General features: G+C 40.0%; 1 protein-coding gene across 1 annotated transcript; it reads right to left on the minus strand.

Moving 5' to 3' along the window:
• Positions 1–15,029: 15,029 nt before the first annotated feature.
• On the minus strand, positions 15,030–15,812 carry LOC149174283 (uncharacterized). Its single transcript, XM_089420791.1, has one exon. It carries the CDS (start codon positions 15,810–15,812, stop codon positions 15,030–15,032), a length of 783 nt encoding a protein of 260 aa, XP_089276917.1.
• Positions 15,813–16,954: the final 1,142 nt, after the last annotated feature.

Consider the following 16,954-nt stretch of genomic DNA (forward strand, 5'->3'; position numbering starts at 1 on the left):
AACCAGTGTGGGTTACGTCTTCGAGCTTGGTGTCAAGAGTGGGGAGGCCACTTCATTAAATGTTGCAAGATGATGATGATGTACATGGTATATTCTTTTCCATTACAAGGATAAACTCCCTCAACTAGAGTGCCATGTCTCTCCACGGGATGTTCTCCTACACAGACTCTCACTCATATGGGCCCTCCTTTAACATGACAAGATATCTAATTCTCACATGAAGTGACATATGAGTATCCTCCAACAGAATGGTAAACAATGATCTCAACATAAAAACATCATCTCAACAAATCAAAATAAAGACATGGCATCACTGCATCATATACCTCCACTTCCGGGGATGGCCGGAAAATGCACAACTTTGTTGAAGAAATGGATTGCAATGTTGAATTTGTGGCACGAAATCGTGTCAAATGACTATAAACTCGACCCCTTTCTAACACCACAAATTCTGGACCCACGAGAAACTCGAAGATTCCCCAAAGGTTCCTTCTCATGGGTTCACTGAAGTTCTGCTGCTCAGATGACAATTTTGAGTTCACCACTATGCTCCTCATGAAAAACTAAGTAAAATGAGTATAAAGTCGGCCTGGTTATGACATTGTCAAAATTTGGCCCTTAGGAAATCTTTTGGATTCCTCATGATTCCACAAAGATTCTTCTCTGCAAGTTGACTGAAAATCTACTACTTAGATCCAAAAACCGATCACGCCATCAGACTCTTGGCAAAATTCTGGTTCGTTTAATTATAAAGTTGGCATGATTCTGTCACTGTGAAAATTTGGCCCCAAGTGAATCTTTTAGATTCCTCATGATTTCACAACGATTCCTCTCTACAAGTTTACTGAGGATATGCTACTTAGATGATAGATTTGATCTCACCATCGCGCTCCTTGCAAAATTCTGAGAAAAATGACTATAAATTCGACATCATTCTACCTTTGTAAAAAATCAGCCTCTAAGGGAATCTTTTAGATTCCTCAAGATTCCTTGTGTCAGGGTTCCATCCTCCTCGATCTATGTGCCAATCAGGTTCCTCCTTATGTGTCTCTCCCTCCTCCATTGTCTGGGCGAATGAGATTTCAAGTTTAAATAATTTAATCTGGGTGAATTTTACAATGTTGTGCCCATTTGGGCATTTGGTTAAGTCATTTGGTTTGGGGGGCAGAGGTCTTGGGGTCAAGCCCACGAGCCTCTCCCATATAACATGTTGGCAATTGTACTTAAAAAAAAAATGGGCATGTCTTGTTATGGGAATGTGGAGTTGTTGGATGGTGTGATGTGAGTGGGGTCGCCCATGGGGCGGGCGGGCCGAACTGGCTAGGCAGGTTCGATCCTCACCGATGCCATTGTATTTGTGTGGTCATTGTTTAAATGATTGGGTCGCAATGGGTTGGTGGGGTTTGACCACCCGCCAACCATATATTATATAACATCTAGATATGCGGTGGGGTGGCGAGGGTGGTGGCCCGCTACCCCTTTTTTTAGTATTTTTGATTTTGTTTTTTATTACAACTTGTCAAAATCATTTGACCAATGTTTAAGTTTTACTAGAAAAATTAAAGAGGCGACAAATTCGTCCATTCCGGTCATCGGAATCCGTTGCCGATAAGTGTCAAAATGTTGCCTCGTTACCAAAAATTTGATTGGCCATAACTTTCACATACAAACTCGGATTGAGGTGCCATTTTCACCATTGGAAAGCTTGCGACGAGATATTCGATATGATTCTAGTTTCACTTCAATCCAACAACTTTTATCTTTTAACTTTTCCTTAGTCATCTTGGATCTTTGAGTGTCTCTAGAGCCACCTGGATCATTCCTCCCCGCTGAGGAGCTTTTGGTCCTCCAAAAGCATGAACATAATTTGCAACTGTTGTGTTACATTGTCTGCACAATAAGTGCCCTGACAAGTGACACTTCCTTCTCCTTCACTCTTGTTCTTCGGAGCCATAAGTGATGAACTGACACTTGCATCCTCCGCAAACCTGTAATACAATCTTTGCAAACTACATGTTCAATTACATGACTAATCATGACCCAAGCATCCCATACTTGATAAGAGTTTATAACACACACTCTTTCGTCAAGTGTACATCATTATAGAAACCAATACCCCAGCGATCAATAAAAGGCTAAAAACATCATTGTTGCTTTTATAAATGATGGAAAATACGTCATCACTTTTACAATTATATCACAACACATGATTTACAAAATGCAGCCATGACAAGCTACTATATTTAGTAAAGCCATCTCTCACTCATCAAAGTGAATGGGTAATCTCTTTATGGTGGATTTGCTTGTTGAACATTTTCACTAGTTGGTTCCTGTATGGGCGTTTTGTCCTTGAGACACTGCTCTAGATGGAGCCTCCAACACATGGTTCTTTTATGTCCACCTCTATTGCAATGATTACAAAAAGTCTTCTTCCTTCAGACATGCTTAACCTTCTTCCTTCCCTTATGTGGATAAGGTATTTCACATCTCATCCCCTTTCTTTTTGCCATTCTCTTCCAACACTCAGAAACCACGTGGTTATGCAATCCATGAAAACTACATGATTTTCTACACCGTGATTTTTGCTTATCATTAATAATATGCTTGTAATCAAAATGAACTTTAGAATATTGAGACTTTTTATATCTCTCTTGGTTGTCTTTGGTGCAATCCTGGCGATGAGAGTTAGCCTTAGCTCTTCCTCTGCAATGTGCATTGCCATGGGAGGATTATGATGTGTTTTAATCATTCTTTTTCCTTGATGGTTTCGACAATGCCTTGGAAGTTTTTGCTACCTTCGAGCACTCTCCTTCTGTGTATCCCATCTTGGTAAGGAGTTTCAAGTTGGTTCCTAAAATGGGTACCTCAAGGCTTCCAACAGTAATAACGTCATGTGAAAATGAAACTAAAGAATGATCAACATTGTTTACTTCAGTTTTCGGTTCTAAAGTAGGTGATGATGGATTCGCTAAGACTTCATTGCGCTTCAACTTTTCCAAGGCCTCTTCTATGGCTCGTAACTAAAGTTACAATCTTTGCTTCTCCTACTTTTCTTCTCGTAGAAGTCTCCTCAATTTGGCATTCTCTGCTTGATGGCTCTAATTGATCTCCTCATCCGAATTATGTGAAGATGATGAAGAAGATGAATAATCATTGGAATATGGAGATGGAGCATCGTCCTCTACTCTTTCTTTCTCCCATTCCTCTCTTTCCATTTTCTGCTCATAATCTGCATGCATTAAATGTACCATGTTGGCCATCTTGTAGAAGGTCTCGTAGAGATCTTTTTCATCCTCCATTTTCCTTCTTGTTGCACGTTCAATCTCTACTTATCATTCACACTCGCAATTCACATCAGCGAGAAGACTGCTTTGATACCAAACTTGATCCAGATTCTCTTAGCTACCAGAATTAACCAAGATCTTTTACTTTTGTGATGTTAGCAGAATTATATGTGAAAGAGTATGAAAAACCACATGTGCATACTTTAAAGAAGAGGGAACATAATGATAACCATCAAATCAAAGAACGCATACACATTGATAACGAAGTTCACCCAATGTGGGTTACGTCTCTGGGCTCGGTGTCAAGAGTGGGGAGGTCGCTTCATTAAATGTTGCAAGATGATGATGATTTACATGGTATATTCTTTATCATTACAAGGATAAACTCCCTCAACTAGAGTGGCATGTCTCTCCACGAGACATTCTTCTACGCAAATTCTCACTCATATGTGCCCTCCTTTAGCATGGCAAGATATATAATTCTCACTTGAAGTGGCATACGAGTATCCTCCAACAGAATGGTAAATAAAGATCTCAACATAAAAAATATCATCTCAGCAAATCAAAAGAAAAAATGGCATCACTGCATCATATACCTCCACTTTCGGGGATGGCTGGAAAATTCACAGCTTTTTTGAAGAAATGGATTGCACCGTTGATTTTGTGGCACAAAATCGTGTCGAATGACTATAAACTCAACCCCTTTCTAACATCGTCAAAATCTAGACCCTTGGAATTCTCAAAGATTCCCCAAAGATTCCTTCTCATTGGTTGACTGAAGTTTCGCTGCTCATATGAGATTTTTGAGTTCACCACCACACTCCTTGCGAAAACTAAGTAAAATGAGTACAAAGTCGGCTTGGTTCTGACATTGTCAAAATTTGGCCCTTAGGGAATCTTTTAGATTCCTCATGATTTCACAAAGATTCCTCTCTGCAATTTGACTGAAGATCTACTACTCAGGTCCAAAAGCCAATCACGCCATCAGACTCTTGGCGAAATTATGGTTCGTTTGAGTATAAAGTTGGCATGATTATGTCACTGTGAAAATTTAGCCCCATGGGAATCTTTTAGATTCCTCATGATTCCACAAAGATTCCTCTCTACAAGTTGATTGAAGATCTGTTATTCAGATGACAAATCTGATCTCACCATCATGCTCCTTGCGATATTCTGAGAAAAATGACTATAAATTTGACATCATTATGCCTTTGTAAAAAATCAGCCTCTAAGGGAATCTTTTAGATTCCTCAAGATTCCCTGCGTCAGGATTCCATCCTCCTCAATTCGCATCCCGCTCAAGATTCCTTGTTCTGTGTGCCAACCTCCTTCGTTTCCCGGGAAAAAGATATTTCAAGTTTAAATAATTTAATCTAGGCATATTTTACAATGTTGTGCCCATTTGGGCATTTGATTAAGTCGTTTGGCTTAGGGGGTGGAGGTCCTGGGGTCAAGCTTGCGGGCCTCCCCCATATAACATGTTGGTGATTGTTCTTTTCTTAAAAGGGTGCATTTTGTTATGGGAATGTGGAGGGGTTGTATGGTGTGATGTGAGTGGGGCTGCTCGTGGGGTGGGCCAACCGAACCAACAGGGCGGGTTCGATCCTCACCGACCCCATTGTATTTGTGTGGCCTTTGTTTAAACATTCGGGTGTCTATGGGTTGACGGGGTTTGACCACCTGTCAACCATATATTATATAAAATATAGATATGCGGTGGGGTGGCAGGGTTGGCGGTCGCCACCCCATTTTTTAATATTTTTTTACTTTTTGTTTTTTATTACAACAACTTGTGAAAATCATTCAACTAATTTTTAAGGTTTACTGGAAAGATTAAAGAGGCGACAAGTTCGCCTGTTCCAGCCACCATAATCTGTCACTAATAAGTGTCAAATTGTTGCCTCGTTAGTGGTTGCCAATGGGCTTAGTTTGACTGGCCATAACTTTCACATACAAACTCAGATTGAGGTGTTGTTTACGCTGTTGGAAATCTTGCGACGAGATCTTTAATCTGATCCTAGTCTCACCTCAATCCAGAAACTTTTATTTTTGATATTTTCCTTAGTCCCCTTGGATCTTTGAGTGTCTTTAAAGCCACTTCGATCAACTCTGGCTTTGGCTAGCTCTAATTGTAGACTCTAGTTCTGGCTATGGCTCAAGATTTTTTTATATGACTCCAAAGCTATTAGTTGACTATTTGTTTCCCCCTGTCAGATATAAGGTGATAAGATGAAGATCTATTCACTGCAAGACATGTCAATACTCAAGAATGGACTTTGCAGTATGACCGATATATCTTCTTGGCTATTGAAAATTATTGCTAAGAAGTGATCCATCCAAGGCGAATCTTTTCTCTTGTAGGAGTCTTGTGTCTGGAATACATGTATGCCTGGAACATATGTATGAATGATTAGTATGTTTTACACAATGCTTATAAGGGTGAAGATCAAAACACTAATCTTTCATGTGGCCAACTCGATCACAATGTTGGAATTTGTGAATCTCATGTGGAAGAGGAACAAGAGAAGATGAGTTGTCCTCAAGAAATCCAACACTCTAAATCCAAATTGGTTTGCAATAGTCTAGGAGGTATGACTTCCTTTTCATAACCAAGACTAGTTCTACAATTGTTTTTGGTGACTTCTTTCCAAAGTTTGATGATTGGAATGGGAAGTGCAAACAAAATCTCTTCTTGTTCATGTGAATCTACTCTTGAAGTATGATCATGTGTTGGTTGTTGTAAGAGTCTTTCTCAAACTAAAAAACAGAATTGTTCTAAACAAGAACCAGTTCAGAATGTTGACTCTTTTGATGTAATTCATCTCATTGGAGCTATGACTTGAGTTGAACAAAATTGATCTTGTTATATGCATCTTGTAAACATATTAGAATGTTGGCGAGAGTGGCTTTGTTGATTTTGACTATATCATCAACAATAGAGATATTAAAGTGTTTAGTGACTCTAATAACTAAACAACTCTAGCCATTTTTTCAACCATATAAAATTAGCAGATGAAGGGTGTCAGTTTCTCCTGAAAATGCACCAATGAACTTACAAAAAGGAAATTATCCATAACTTATCATTATTATGGAGTTGAATTGATCTTTAATATGATCGTGACATCCATGCTTTGCACCCTTTTATTACTAGCTTGAACGAAGCCAGCTAATCCATAAACTATTGTGGGTATTCCACTAGACATTTCATCATAATAGATTTGATAAATTATACTTAAAAATCCAAAAATCTAAAATATGAGGGTTTTCTCTTTTTGTATCTATAAATTTATGTTTATTGCGTATGCGTGCAAATTATAACTATGCAAAAAATAGAGAACAATGAAATGAAAACTCACAAACCACAATTGGCACAAGATATATCATACGAAACCCTTTCGAGAGAAAACCCAGTTGGAAGGTGAGGTCGCTCTACTCTATTTCTCTGAATAGAAAATGGATACAATACAAAGAAGTAAGTCCTATGGACCGTGGGCTACTACAATGCACAAATCCTCTCTATGTGCTCAGTCTTTATCCCTCTCGGTTACTCTACTCATCTATGGAACAAAATTTCCTCGAAAAGAATATAACCCCTTTTCCTCCTAGTGGCCCAATTATAACATAATTTGATATCCTACTAGTGATTAGGTTTGACTCCTTCAATTCTAAAATAGAGTTACAATATGGACTCTTCTAGAGTTTTCTTCATTGTGATCATGTGGCTAGCCCCTTTCCATGAGTAATGGAGGTTGATGTGGCATCATCTCGAATTATGGTATACAAAACAAGAAGGTCAACTTATGAGTGGCATAGCTTTTGCATACAAACTCTGATTGAGGGGATTCTTGCACCCTTGGAAAGGTATTTGTTTGCATAATATGAAAAAAAAGTGCAGAGCCAAAGTGGAAAAGTTTTACCCCCCCAAAAAAATGTTGTTTGATGCCTCAAAATGTTCCTGGAAAATTTCAAACCCCAATTTGCCAAACTTGATCCCATGGATAAAAATGGTCTTGTGAGTTGATTCCTCCACTGTTTCCACTCTTAAAGCATCAACATGGATGAAAAACAATATTATTATCCAATTTGGATCACCACCAAATTCACATAGTGAACCAATCTCACCTAGTGAACCCAAACGCCACTAGTTTGTAATCAAGAGTTGTAAATAATTGTATTTAATGAAAGGAGGTCAACACTTCTTTCCTCCACAATTCAAACTAGCAATAAAAAATTACAAGGCAGAGAGAAAAAAATTCCCTCATGAACAAAGATAGAAGTTGGGGTGAGGCTTTGGATCCAATTTCAAAACTACCCAATAAGGTTGGAAGTAGCCAATAAGGAGACCATGAAAGGGGCATGTAAGTAGAGTAGCACATTAGCTAGGTGTAGTTCCTAGATTCAAATCCTAGCATAGGTAAGTAGAGTAACCCATTGGTTGGGTGCATTTCCAAGATTCAAATCCTAGCATGTCCAAATTTTTACTAATTGGGAGGATGATGAGAAAAATTTTGATTAGAGATAGACCGTATTCTCACTTTATTAGAAAATAAGCATTAGAAACCTAAAAAGATTACTTATGATTGATTTTTTCTTGGAATATTGAAAACACTAAGAGAACGAGGATTAATTCCATGTCATTTTTTCTCTACTATTAAATCAAATCAACCCAAATAAATCCACTCATTTATACCAAATAGGGAAACATATCTAAAAGCAGGGGTTCCTTCCAAATGCAAATTCCACAAACAATAGGACTACCCACAACACTCTGGAATGCACTTCCTTCAACAATATTGGCCCTCACATCTAGTAGAATAAGTGGTGTTTTATCCCACATGATTGAATAAAGAGTCATTCAATGATCATATATAAGCACTTTGGTGTATGCCTTTACTAAAATAGTGGCACGAGTGTGTAGGGTTTAAGAATTTATATTACCATGGCTCATAAATAAAGTAGATCAGGCATATCAGACGCATGCACCATACATCCCAACTACACCTTCCAACGAATTTTGCATCATTATGTGTCACATTCCAACTACACCTTCTAATAAATTAGACTTGTGCACTGTGTACCCTACATCATCGGTAACATCATGTAGATGAAAGATATGATCTTGGGTTGAATTCCCCAACGTCAGAGATATAGATATACTTGGACCAATACAATTTAATGAACTGATTTCCCTTACATATTCAAAGTGTAAAAGAAAAGAAAACTCGTGTCTATTAGGAATAGGTATGCAAAGAACTTAACAATTTGCAGTTCCGTTTGTAGATTATGTAGCCACTACCCACTCATTGAAAGGATTGAAAGCAAGATTATCCTCATCTTGATGAGTTACTACGGACCCAAAAAGGTCCTATATCAATAAATGATAGTCATCTCCAACAAACTCAAAAATGTACTCATGCCTTATATACTATGCAACATCTCTCATGACAACCTCATGTACCATGTCGGGTCATGGCATTATACTAGAATAAAAAATGGGGCCAAGTCTTTTCAGGTTAGGGCCATACAAGCTTTCCAAAAAGCCATAGACTTGAAGCTAGATCACTGGATGCTTTATATAATATTGGAGGGTTGTTTAAAGATTAGGTAGGTACGAAAGAGCTATGGAAATGTATAACAAGGTGCTTGTTATCTAGCTTAATCACTGGTGTGCTCAACTCAATAAAGTGATGGCATTGTTGGGTGCTAGAGAAATTGAAGAAGCTAAAATATTTGAAAGAGGAAGGGGGTGCACAATTGTTATCTTATGCTTCAACAATCTTTGTCATGCCTATCTCTTTAGCAAACATTTTTTCACTTCTACTCTACTTTGACAGACAACACCATTATAGGAGAGTGATTGAATGCATAGAGAAACAAGCATAAATTCCAAGCTCTAAACAGACAGAGAACTCAAAAGTAATGTTGCTGAGAGGTGAGTTGGACAATAGAGTAATATAGAAACGCCTTTAGAATGACTAAGTAGCTGACTGAATGACATATCTTACAAACTAGAATAGAAAAAGGTAGATCTAATGGGCAGAGGGGCTAGGGGTACTTTTTGAGTGGATGGAAACGAGGAGTTATAACAAGACATACAACCATGATCTAATGCCACTATTAACACACACAAGAAGATAGACAAAAGATTAGATAAGCATGCGATGCTTTATTAATCAAATGGTACACATATTAATACATTTCTAGTTACTTGGATTCAAATTCCAAGGCATATGGTTCACATTCCTCCACACCAACCCTAACAAATTAGGTGTCCAACAATTATGAATTTTTTTCAAAATAAGTGTTTGTAATTTTATTTTTTTTCGACAGTAACGGATATTTTATTATGGGCGACAAACAAGCTGCCGCAAGCTCATACAAAACAGCAACGACAGAGACTGATTTTCAAGGAAGCTTTTTGGAAATGGGATTGTTCGCCTCTCTAACAGAAAATTGCCGATCAGCTAGCTAAGCAGAGTCAGGAGTTGAACATTTCGATTGCTTTGACATTCAGTCCCTCAGATCTGGTTGAGTAGTTGTAGCCCAGAATGGAACAACGCGCGGGCCAGAGGACTTTGCCTGGCAAAACCTGTTCGAGCAATACCTCAGTGCTGCGTGCGATTGATGACTATTCACGACTGCTTTGGTGGGCTATTGCGTTAACGGAAGCTCCATCGCTAGGCCCAAATTAATTTCGCACATATAAAACTGCCTTTTGGAGGAGAGAAGCTCTGGATATACTGAAACAGCCTTCAGGATTGAGAAAATCAAAAGGTCACAACTGGGACTGCAGAACCAACTTTAAGGAGCAGGTAATCGACTGGAAACGGAGGCCAATGGTAGGAAGACAACTGAGAATGAGAGCAGCTCTGAATCCACCGATTAAGAAGATTGAATATACAGAGGGTTGAAAAATCCCGTAGAACAGGGTATTGAGGAGAAAGGAGATAGCCCAAAGAACAGAAAGGAAAGGAAGTCCGTCCAGCAGAACCATTAAGGGATGGAGCAGGAGGATTCAATCGAGTTGACCACCAGAGATCTCCGATTGCAGAGGGAGCCTAGGTTGGCCTCCAAATCAGCTTGAGAATTAAGGTTCCTTAAGATGTGGAAGAAGGAGATCTTACTGAAATTGGGCAGTAATAGCCGGATTTTTTTGATAATAGAGGCTAAGTGAACCTGATGGGAGGACGTGGAATGGATCAACGATTGGATGATGAGTCTGGAATCTCCAAAGACAGAGAGAGAGTTGATATTCTTGTTAATCGCCAGTTTCAGCCCCTGCCACAATGCAAGAGCTTCCGCTCTGTTGTTGGTTTCAATTCCCAGCCCCCAATGAAACCGCAAATCCAGAGAACCTCCAGGACTCAGAAGAACTCCACCACTGCTAGCAATCCCAGGGTTTCCTTTAGAGGCCCCGTCGAAGAATAAACAGTGGTCATCCAGAGCCGATATCCACTTGATAAATTCCATTTCCTCCAGCCTAATCTCCCAGTTGGCAAGGGCAAGTGCAGTGGGGATGGACCTTTCCTTCAGGTTTGGGACCAGACCTTTTAGCCATTGCTCCTCCTCTTTGACCAGATTCGTTTCATTCCTTGGGGAAGTATTGGCTTCCAAAGCCTCACCCAGCAAAGCTTTGATTTTAGAAATAACTCTTATAGAAGTGCAGCTTTCTCCTCGGAAAATTCTATTATTTCTTTCCAACCACAGCTTCCAGCAGATGAATTTAGGGATCCACATCCAACTTGTTTTAAGAAGGCTTTTTTTTGTTAGGCAAAAAGGAGATAAACTGGCCCAATTTCGATACAGAGAGGGAATGCTATCAGGGAGGTCAAGGTCTGGACCTAATGACAGAACTCCCCTCCAGACTACTTGGGCAAAGGGACATAGCAGCAACAGGTGATTGGCAGTTTCTTCTTCAGACAAGCAAAGGGAGCATCTGGAAGGCCCTTCCATCCCTCGTCTACGTAAGTTATCTCTGGTAAGAATGCTTTGATGAGCTACAGTCCAACAGAAGAAATCAATTTTGGGGAGAGAGGGGAAATCCCATATAAATTTCCATTGAGCTGGATTAGGAGGAGCATAAGGAACAACCATAATTCTTTTATAACCTTCGGAAGCAGTGTAAGAGCCGGAGAGTGAGCCCCAGCCTCTTTTGTCTTTAGATGTGGCCTTTGAAGGAGATTTGCCTTGAAGCAGATCTAATAGTAAAGAAGCTTCCCCCTGCAGCATAAGGGGAACCTCCCCCAGATTCCAACAATCCCAGGTTCTATCAGGAGCTTCCTTCCAGCTCGAAATATCCCACAGAGTATGAAGATTGCAGGACTGAAGCCAACCTTTGATATTTGCCAGACCATCCACTTGGTTCAATGGCTGATCACCCAAAATCGAGTCTTCCCAGATTTTGATTTTCCTCCCATTACCAGGGATCCAATAAAGATATTGGATGAATTGCTCCCTAGCAGAACTGCAGAGATTGAAGATCGGAGAGCCTTTTGAAGATCTTGGAGGCTTATCCAAACATCTCAGGCGTTGCCCTTGGAGGTATTTCTTCCAAAGGACTTTTTTACTCCAGCTAGAGTTTCCAGAGACTAAATTCCAAAGGATCTTGGATCCCAAAGCTAGATTTTGAGCAACCAAGTTACGCAGATGGAGGCCTCCTTCCAGATATGGTCTCTTGAGAGTTTCCCAGTTCACTAAATGAATCCTTCTATCATTGTTATTCCCGCCTTCCCACAAAAATCTTCTCAACAGACTGTCCATTTTGCTTAGGAAGGTTTTGGGGGCAAGGAGAACAGAGTTTTGATATAGGGGCATACTCATAAGGACCGATTTCATGAGGATGACTTTCCCTGCATTATTCAGCCAAGAGGCACCCCAAGCTTGGATTCTATTCTTTATCTTGTCGAGAAGAGGCAGCCAATGAGCCACTTTCGGTTTAGATTTGAAGATTGGGATCCCCAGGTATTTAAAAGACTCCCAGTTCCGAATTCCATCCATTTCTAAAAGCCTTGCAATGTCTGACAGCTCCTTGATCGAGCAATTCCAGCCATAGATAGAGCATTTTCGATAGTTGATTTTGCTGCCTGAGATCAACCTGCAAGTGTCTAGCTCCTTCTTGAAAGATCTGACTGAGATTATGCTGGCTCCTCCAACAAAAATGTGTCATCGGCGAATTGGGCATGATTAATGTCTTTCACCTTGTGAGTAGTTCTGAGGCCAGGCAGGATTTGAATCTGCTGATTGTATTCGAGTTGGAAGCTAAGAACCGAGGCCTGAACAACATAGAGAAGTGGAGGCAAAGGACAACCTTGTCTAAGGCCCCTAGAGGCTTGGAAGAAGTCAGTAGAACGACCGTTGACCAGCGGAGCGATCCATGGAGAGGCAATACAGGCTTTCACCCAGTTTATGAAGTCTATTGAAAAGCCTAACTTCTTCATCACAATGAACAAAAATTCACGTCTCACCCTATCGAATGCGTTAGCTAGATCAAGCTTAATCACCATACCTTTCTCTTTTCTTTGGCAGCTAGAATGAACTGCTTCTTGCACCAGCACAATGTTGTCCAATATCTTTCTTCCTTTTATGAATCCGCCTTGATTTTCAGGGATGATGTCTAGAAATATGTTTTTAAGCCCGTTGGCAATAATTTTGGAGACCAGCTTATAAATGGAATTGCACAGGGATATGGGCCTAAATCTGTTGAAATCTGAGGCGCCTTTCTCTTTTGGGATCAAGGCGAGAAAGGCCGAATTGATACCACCGCCCAGCTTAGCACAGTTCTGGGACTTTCTGACCATTCTCAATAAATCTTTTTTTATTGTTGACCAGCAAGTCAAAAGAAACCTGACAGAGAACCCATCTGGGCCTGGGGCTTTATCAGGTTCCATGCTGTCTAGAACTTTCTTAAGCTCGTCCATATTGATTGGAGCTGTCAACATGGCATTATCCGAATCTTGAACGCACTTGGGGATTAATTCAATCGGATAGGCATGAGGATCAATGGCTGGTTCTTCAGGAGCCGAATAAAGATTTTGGAAGTAGGAGTATGCAGCTCTCTTAATGCCATCAAAATCCTTAACCACAGTATTTTGGAATTGGATCTCAGAGACAGATTTGAAATTCTTACGGGCTTCTGCTTGCTTATGAAAGAAGCTGGTGTTTTTATCTCCAGATTGCAGCCAAAGATTCCTAGACTTCTGCCGCCAGAATTCTTCCTCCTCCCTGCTGGATCTGTGAACCTCTTTTTGGAGCTCGACTTCTTTTTGGAGAAGACTTTGAGAAACAGGGCTATTCTCCATATTTAATTGGTGAACAACAAGATTGTTTAGAGTTTCTTTTCTTTTGGTTGTAGGGGTTTTCAATCTTTTAGCCCACTCTTTAAGGTTTCTTTTTAGGCCTCTAATTTTCTCTTCCCATACAAAAAATGGAGAGCCTTGGACAGGTCTATTCCAGGATTCCGAAACCACCTCTTGGAATCCATCTTGCTGAATCCACAGAGGGCTGAAACGAAAAGGGATGGGGCCTAGATTACCATCCCGGGAAAGCTCGAGAAGGATGGGCTTATGATCTGAAGTGAGATTTGGAAGAATTTTAGAAGTGGCCATAAGATCGCATGTCAGGAAAGAAGAATGGACAAGGAATCTATCCAAACGGGCAGCAATGTGATTGGGGCCTAATCTTCTGTTGGACCAGGTGAATTTACCTGAAGATGGTTTTATATCCTCCAGATCCCAGCCCAGCATTATATCTTCAACCCATTCTCTGGCAGGGTCCCTGACAATGGAGCCTCCCTTTTTCTCATCAAGAGCAAGGGTGACATTCAGGTCACCTGCAATAATGATATTTCCAGGATTTTGCTCTGAAAGGAAAGAATGAAGCGAGTTCCAACAAATTTGTTTCTCGCCTGGCAAAACAGGGGCATAAACATTAAACATACTTACTTGTTGACCAGAATCTTTGTGGAGGAGCTGAGTGAGAAGCCAGTGGGGGCTACTTTTTTCTTGAATAAAATCATATATGGCGCTGTTCCAGAAGGTGGCTATTCCGCCAGAAGCGCCTCTTGCGCTAACCGCTCTTCCTTGACCTTTCTGCCAAAAAGCTTTACTAGATTGGAGGAGAAGGAGATCCTCCATCTTTGTCTCCTGGACGAGGAGGATGTCAGGCGAGTATATTCTCACGATATCTTCCAAGGCTTCCTCTTTCAAGGTGCTACCTAATCCTCTGCAGTTCTAGGAGACGTATTTCATTATTTACTGGATTGGGGGGTTGAGGCTCCTATTGGAGCCCTGTTACTCTTGCGCCCTGATCTGGTATTCATCATTCCTTTGAGGGTTTTTTGGGATCCTTGGAGGACATCTATATAGGTTTTTTCCTCTCTCTGTTTCTTCTTGGATTTCCGTCCCCTTGTCGTCTTGATAGGAGTGACTAGCAAGTTATCAGTTTCTGAATCTATCTCTTCTGATTCTCCCTCAAAGTCTGAGGCTAGGCTGATGTGCTCTTCATTGCCTTCATTTCCCCTCTGACAATCCTGGACTGGTGGAACAGATGATTCGACTTCATTTTCTTTCGCTTGTTTCACCATTTTTTTGTTTCCTCTTGGGTCTCCATGGCAACCGCCTTTTCTCCTGAGGAGGAGCCATTTTTAGGAGCAGTAGCGGCTTTTGAATTAGTTTGAGGCTTCCCCTTTGGAGCGGAGATGTTCTGCCCCGGAGGCTTTGGAACAACCTTTCCATTTTTTATTTCTTTCTAACCTTCTTCTTCGACCGTGATCCCTGTTGGAGCTTTTGGGTAGTTTCGCTGGAAGTGTCCATGCTCATGACAGGTTCGGCATTTGAACGGCAACTGCTCGTAGTCCAGCTTTTGGTAATGCTGCCATTCTCCAACTGAAATTTTGACCGCTTCTGGCAGACCGGCTTCCAGATCGACTTCCACGCAGATTCTAGCGCATGTATATTGGCCCTTATGATCAACTTTGTCAATAAAACGACCCAGCCCATTACCAATCTTCTGCAGAGATTGATAGCTCCAGCAGTGTATCGGGAGATTAGGAAGCCGAACCCAGACCGGCGCCTCCTTAGGGACATCAACAGAAGGATTGAAGTCAGGGCTCCATTTGTTAAGGTACAGACCCTGGTTTCCCATAAAATACGGCCCGTTTCTGAACACCAGGTCACGATCTTCTTTGGTGGTAAATTCAAAAATGAAGTAGCCTCGTCCCACAACATAACAGATCACGTTGTTTTTCAACTGAGGTCTCCAGTTTCGCTGAATCCAGTCGTCCGTAGTTTTGGTGGAAGGCCAGCGGCCCATAAACTGCCCTACCAGGCCTCTTTCAGACAGAGCCAGAGCGATTTTAATAGGCTGTTCTTCTGGGAGTGCTATCTCAGGAATTTCTTCGATTTTTTTTATGAATTTCGGCACATCAGCAGTCCGAAGTTTCTTCCCCTTCTGCGATAAAAGTCTTTTGAAAGCTTCTTCAGAGGATGAAGGTGGGGTGGGAGCAGACTCCCCACCCCCAGGCCCGCTCATGGCGGCGGCGTCCAAACGATGGCGGCTGCAGACCTAAACCAACTCCGCAGAACAGCAGAGCGCGCTGTCATTCGTAAACCTTTGTTCCAGGGTGTGTTCGTGATAGTTGTAAGTGTTTGTAATTTTATTAATAAAAACAAAATTACAATTTAAAAACTGAAAATTAAATTACATTATGTTCTATTAGTAGTTTTTAATTTAACTCTTCGTTTTACGCACCAGTACAACATCTCCCCCAATGCCTCTTTACATAATTAAAAAAGAATATTTCTATATATAGAGATGTGAAATTTAGATAATATAAAAAAATATTATTAAGAACTAGCATAGATTCATTTTAATTGTTAATCTACCAAGCATTGAGAGGAATCAAATCTCTTGAGGTGTGAACCTTTCATTAAGTTTTTCACTTAAAAAGAGGCTTGCATTTAGAGAGATTTTGATCCATCTCAATGCTTGGTAGATTCAGAGTTAAGATGGATATATGTTGGTTACTTTCGCATTTCAATACCAAATAAAACTAGCACAACCACATTAGTAAATGTGGTTGACATACGTCGATCGCCGTCATTTTCATACGCCAATTGGCGTATTGGCATATGAAAATGACATTGATCGATGTATATTAACCACATTTAATAATGTGGTTGTGCTAGTATTAACATTGACATAAATGTTAATATTTATACTAATATTAACATTAACATGAACATTCATATTAATATTAATATTAATTTCATCAATAATAATACTAATATTAATAATATTAATATTAACATTAACAATGTTAATAACCTTTATCAGATCACGAGCTTCCTTATGAGTAGAGTATAAAATACCCAATTGGTCATAAAATAGAGATAAAATGTAAACATAGTCTATGATTTTGTTATTTGGCCTATTCTGATTGGCAGACTTTGTTTTAGTAGTAGTTATGATGTTAGAGCATGTTTTCTCTTATGCCTTTTTATGTATTTATTGGTGCAAACAAAATAGTTTGGTTAAAGTAAGAAACCTATATCAAATCATCGGCTTCCTTGTGTAATTTTTTATTCACAATCCAAAGGAATTTAAATTTTAGTTTTAACATTCTTTATTAGAAGGTTTAGTCAATATAACTTAAGTGATGGTCTTTCTTGCTA

This window comes from Pinus tabuliformis, chromosome 4_1 (assembly GCF_031772625.1).
Source record: "Pinus tabuliformis cultivar Carrire ecotype Pingquan chromosome 4_1, CPIR1, whole genome shotgun sequence".
Lineage (NCBI taxonomy): Eukaryota > Viridiplantae > Streptophyta > Pinopsida > Pinales > Pinaceae > Pinus > Pinus tabuliformis.